The sequence below is a fragment of the Mirounga leonina genome, unplaced genomic scaffold, assembly GCF_011800145.1.
Source record: "Mirounga leonina isolate KUSES-001 unplaced genomic scaffold, KU_Mleo_1.0 Mir_125, whole genome shotgun sequence".
NCBI lineage: Eukaryota > Metazoa > Chordata > Mammalia > Carnivora > Phocidae > Mirounga > Mirounga leonina.
Window position 1 is genome coordinate 39325966 of NW_023270305.1, and position 6208 is coordinate 39332173.

Here is a 6208-nt window from a genome sequence, read left to right on the forward strand (position 1 = left end):
GACGGTTAAGCGTCTGCCTTCGGCTCAGGTAATAATCCCAGGGTCCTGGGATCGAGTCTCACATGGGGCTCCTTGCTCACGGGGAGTCTGCTTCTCCCTCTGCCTGCTGCTCCCCCTGCTTGTGCTCCCTCTCTGGCAAATAAATAAAATCTTTAAAAAAAATAAAGTAAAATAGAAATAACATAATAATTACAAATATATGAAATAATAGAAAAAATGTAGATTTGGTTAATATAAACAAGCTTATTTTATAAGATTAATAAAATGGACAAGCTATGAGGAAATCTGATAAAGAAAAATGGAAGAAGACCAAAGCAAACAAAAAACAACAAACTGGAAATGAGGAAAAAGACATAAGTACAAATACAGAATAGTTATAAAAAACAAGAAAATGGAGTACGAACTGTGGCGGTCAGCGTCATGGCAGGGCAGGCATTTAGAAAGTTTCTTCCCCTCTTTGACCGAGTTTTAGTTGAAAGGAGCGCAGCTGAAACTGTAACCAAAGGAGGTATTACGCTTCCAGAAAAATCTCAAGGAAAAGTGTTGCAAGCAACAGTAGTAGCTGTTGGATTGGGCTCTAAAGGAAAGGGTGGAGAGATTCAACCAGTTAGTGTGAAAGTTGGAGATAAAGTTCTTCTCCCAGAATATGGAGGCACCAAAGTAGTTCTAGATGACAAGGATTATTTCTTATTTAGAGATGGTGACATTCTCGGAAAGTATGTGGACTGAAATCATTATTAAAATGGCATGAAGTGAAGCTGCCCATTCCAGTGAAGTTGTGAAATCTTTCATCATGTAAATAATTTTCATGTCTCTCTTTTATAATAAACTAATGGTATCCAAAAAAAAAAAAAAAAAAAAACAAGAAAATGCTACAGGCAAATTTGTGTCACTAAATTTCAATTAAATTAATATTTTTGATACAATATACATTAACCAGGACTTATTAAATGCAATGAGAATTAATATACCTAAATAAACAAATCACCATAGAATCTGAAAAAAAACTTCAACAAAACAACTTACCTCTAACATGGATATCAGTTTTAGACAGTTTGTAAATGAGTTTTACCAAAATGTCAACAGATAGTCTCGATGTTAGAAATGTTGGAAAAACAGATATTAAAATGTATTACTCAACTCATTCCATAGTGCTAAAGCAAACTTGAAATCAAATCCAGACAAATAGCGCACAGAAAGGAAAATCCATAGATCAATCTAAATTATAAACCTAGAACCTGAACTTTTAACCAGGAGGCTTTTTCTCAAGAATGAAACATTTACATGAGTTCCTATGCTCAAGGTTAAATCTTTTAAAAATATGATTATCTTAGAAGATAAAGAATTTTAAAAACACCTGTTTCTGACTTAAAAATTAAATAAAATTCAAAAGACTTATTAAGCTAAAGATAAAAGGGCAATTTCTAAGCCTTAGATATTTATAACAAACCCAGAACAACCAATATATGCCATTTTTGTTAAACTGAGGGGGGAGATGAAGATGTCTCTCTATATGACTTTCGTTCAGAACCTCTCAGATAATGCAATCATGTTTGGAAAGTAATAAAATATCTAAAGACAGGAAAGACAAACACAAAAATATCAAATTAACTCAAATATCCAAACACTGAGAAGCTTCCCTTTTTTTAGAAATAAATGTCACAGTGTTGGTGATCCTGATACATCATTGTGTAATAATTATGATTGAGATACAGTATTAGGGAGAAAAAGAGAGGGAGAATGGGGGGGCAGGTAGGAAAATGATGAGAGACAAGTAGAGGCAAAAGGAGAGACATCTCTCCACAGAAATTTCTGGGATAGAGAAGTGGGGAGGTAGAAGGGATGAAATGACAGAGAAACAGTCAAGGAAAGACAAACACAGAAAAACAGGCTCCAGGGTAGCATGGAGAGATGGGAACTGCCCTTAGTTTGATACAGTTTTTAAATAAGTAGAGTAACCAAAATATTTTCCTCTCTAGAAAGTTGTAAAGAAAGCCCCTGAGTTGCTCCCCTCTCACTGTCCCCACCCTCCCACCCACTGCTTCCCCCCTGCTAAGACAATTTTAAACTAGACATATGTTCTTTGTCTTACATTTTCTAGTTCTTTTTCTTTTATTTAACAGAGGTATAGAGAGGACTAACCTGGCAGCCAGACCACCCTAGTACTTTCAGGTTTTGCATCCATAAGCAGATACCTATTCCTTGCATTTGCCCCCTTTTGGTGGTGGGGTTTATTGCTGGCATACTTGCTTGGTATTTGTTCCTACTTATTTCTGCATTTGGGGTATCCCAAGTTCTGTGATTTTCTTTATGCCAATTACCTGATTTTCATTCTTGGCTGAGTGATACTGAAAAAGTCAAAGAGTCTTCCATAAAGTGCGAATTACAATAAAGCTTGTTTTACAGTTTTGTTTTATCAGTCACTAAGATTATGCTTTGCAAAATGCTAAACAAATATTAGTTATTTTTAGAATGTCAGCATATCTTAGTATACTCTCCTCTGGTACCAGACACAGCCACTGAGCTATTATCAATAAATTACCAACAACACTTCAACACAGCTCGGAAGTTTCACCTGAATAACTTCCAAATTATGAAACACTAAGAATGTAAAAAAAGGGAGAAAATGAAAATATTGAATGAAACCATAGAATCATTCAACTTGAGATATAAATCTGTACCTCATATAAAAACGAATCACTTCAATTTCAGGGCTCTGGTCTGCATTAATGTCCAGCTTGGTAGGGAATGAACATGGCACAATTCCAGATATTATCAATATATACCAGAGACACAATTTCTTGACTTTTAAATAAAATAGGAAACAAGATCATGGCTTGTTCAAGCTGCTAATGAATCTAACCGTAAGCCCACGACAGAAGTTAGAAAAGAGGATGGGGGAACCCAGAACTGAAGACAAAATTGTGAAAGACCTCTGGGGACCTGGAAGCTGGTTGGGTCATTGTGAAGGAAGAAAATAGGAACCCAAGGTGGAGGGGGGCCAGGAGCCAAGTGAGAGACTAGGCTGTGGAAGAGCTTTCTGGTGTGTTCGACTCTCTCTTTATGCAAGCTGGGTGGATCTTCGCTTTCCTGGAGGGCATCGAGGGCAAGTGAACATAAAGAGGAGGTGGCAGCATCGACGAATGCAGTCCAGCTAGGGAGAAAGAACAGGTGGCCAGCTTGGTCCTGCCTCCCCCAAGCCCAACCCCAGGAACCACATACCGTCAACCTTGGGAAGGAGCATTTGGAAAATTGGAGTGTGGGTACTGCTGGTTCTCTGATGGGCAAGGCCACCTGTCAGAAGTGGAGTTGAGACCCAATGGGAGTACCAGTTCTTGGACCTGAATTCTTGTCCCAAAGATGCTTTTAAACTCACTTTGACTGGCGTCGTGTAGGACTGTAGCTTCCACTCTTTCTCCAGAAATAAAGCCAAGAGGGCTGACACCCCAAGAGAATAATAAATCACAGGGGAAAATGACGAGACATTTGTGAGTTCAAGATCTAGGGAAGACTTTATCAAAAAAAGAAAAAGGGGGGCACGTGGGTGGCCCAGTAGGTTAAGCGACTGACTCTTGGTTTCTGCTCGGGTCGTGATCTCGGGAGCATAAAATCAAGCCCAAATCTGGCTCTGTGTTCAGCACGGATGGAGTCTGCTTGAGTTTTTCTCTCCCTCTCCCTCTGCCCAACCCCCAAATAAATAAATAAGCCTTTAAAAGAAAAAAAAGGAGGAAGTAAGTAATAATGAATCATGAAAATTTTGAACTTAAACTAAGCACAGAATACATATTTTTACAGATAAGGCATAAAATTGTGTAGCAGACACATAAGCTGTATAATAAGAAGAAACGTTTGGAGATACTGGTATAAGTAATATAAAATACGACATAGAGAAATTAAGCTAGAATAAAGAAAAAAATTAGTAACTGGAGGATAAGGTCAAGAAATACTTTTAAAAAGGTATACATAAAGATAGAAAGAATGGCAAAATAAGGGATAAGTCTGGAGATAAGGATTATAAAAATTGAAGTGTCATTAGCCATAGGATATATATATATATCAGAACAGAAAAAAGTCAATAGGAAGAAAGAAATATTTGAAAGAATGGTTTAAAAAGTCTTCAGTTTAAAAGATGAAAAATGCATATGTAGTATTAAACAGAAAGGTAAAAGCCCACACTTGTATCTAGTGTTATAATAATTGACATAATCTAGTACAGAAGACATTTTAAAAGCTTCCAGAGAGAAAAGCTTACAAAAGTACAAGTATCAGATTAAAATCAGATTTCTCAATGGCTACACTGCATGCCAGACGGTAACGGAATAATATTTATGTGTTGATGGAAAAGAAATGTGAACATATATTTTTATCCAGTAAGGCTATAATTTAAATGTGAGGGCAAAATATTATTCTCAGGTGTATAAGACTTCATAAAATTTACTATGCAAAATTTTCTCTGAAAACACTCTTGGAGGAAGTATTCAAACAAATATAAATGGATTCAGGAAGAAACAAGATTTAGGAGATAACACTGAATAAGTAGGTCAACAAAGCTTTATAGTGGTCTAAATAAACAGTGTCCCCAAATTAAGAAAAGAGCAGAAAAGATAGAGTTGGTAAGGTTGGGGGTTTAGCAGATAGAAAGCAGAGAGAAGAAGAAAATGGATATTGATGTCCTTAAGAAAAAGATGGGAAGAAATACACATAAGTATGCAAAAGCTATACATGTGTGTGAGTCACCAAGAGAAAAATCAAATGAACAAACTTTCAAACCAGAGAAAGAAAATTTGAATTATTTAATGCAGTTTGGAAAGAAGACTGAACACATAGTAACTAGAGAGTCCAAAATATATACATGATAGAGAAAACCTGATATACAAAAGCAGAAGCAAGTCCTAATGTAATAGTAATTATAATAAATGTAAAAGGGCTAGATTACAAAATAAGAAGATAAAGCCTCTCTGATTGTATAAACCATACACAGGTCAGCCAAGACAGCAATTTCAATATTAGGAAAAATATAATTTTAAGTAATAAACATAAAAAGAGAAAATAAGGGGAGTGCTATACTAGTTAAAGGAGTAACAGGAAAGAGGTTATGAAAAAAACCTGAATGTATGTAAACCTAGCAATAAAATTATAAATAAATCAATCTGTTAGAATTAAGAGATTTTAATATCTCTCAGTACTTGGAAGCTCATATACCAAAAATATAAAAATTGAGCAAACTGTATAAGATACAAAAGCAAGAGGGAACATTTTCAAAAACTGAATCTGCTCTGGGTCACAAAATATACCACATATAGTCTACACACACACACATACACACACACACACATTATTATAATGCAATAATATTAGAAATCAACACAAGTAAAGGAAATATATTACAGCTACAAAATTTCACACATTGAAAAATTCTATTAAATAATTCTTCACTGAAGACGAAATATTTATTGAAATAATGAATAAATGAAGTAATTTAAATTAACAAATGTGGCCTATAGCTAAGGCTTTGAGGAAAATATATGTGCAATTTAAGAAGCTATGAGAAGAGCAAAAAAGTAAATGCAAAGAAACAAGGAGGATAGAAATAATAAAGAATGACCAATAAGGGTAAGAGTAGAAATCAAGATTCACTTGGAATCTTTGCTATCTAAAGTCAGGAGCAGAACAGATTTGCCCAGTAAGGAGAATTTTCATTAATCAACTCTAAAAGTGGGCGCCTGGTGGCTCAGTTGGTTAAGCGACTGCCTTCGGCTCAGGTCATGATCCTGGAGTCCAGGGATTGAGTCCCACATCAGGCTACCTGCTCAGCAGGGAGTCTGCTTCTCCCTCTGACTCTCCCCCCTCTCATGTGTTCTCTCTCTCTCTCTCTCTCATTCTCTCTCTCAAATAAATAAATAAATAAAATCTTAAAAAAAAAATCAACTCTAAAAGTACCTAATAAGACACAAAGCACATATTACATCATTGTGTAGGTTTTATCTATGAATAGAAAATCCATCTGTGTAAATCATCCTGTTAATGGGCTAAAGGAGAAGAATGGCATGATCATTTTAATCTTCACAGTAAAAGTATTTGATAAGGTTCTATCCTAATCTCTGATATAAAACACTAAAAAATGAGGAGTAAAAGGGGGCATCCTTATTTTGAAAAAGCAAAAGCCTAACCCTGACTGATAGTAGCAAAACTTTTGATGCATTTGATG

The 6208-nt window shown here is 35.6% G+C and overlaps 1 protein-coding gene across 1 annotated transcript; it reads left to right on the forward strand.

Annotated features, from left to right (window-relative positions):
• The first annotated feature begins 406 nt into the window (after positions 1–406).
• LOC118007434 (10 kDa heat shock protein, mitochondrial-like) lies at positions 407–862 on the forward strand. Its single transcript, XM_035000478.1, has one exon. The coding sequence runs from the start codon at positions 421–423 to the stop codon at positions 727–729; it is 309 nt and encodes a 102-aa protein (XP_034856369.1). The 5' UTR covers positions 407–420; the 3' UTR covers positions 730–862.
• The last annotated feature ends 5346 nt before the right edge of the window (positions 863–6208 follow it).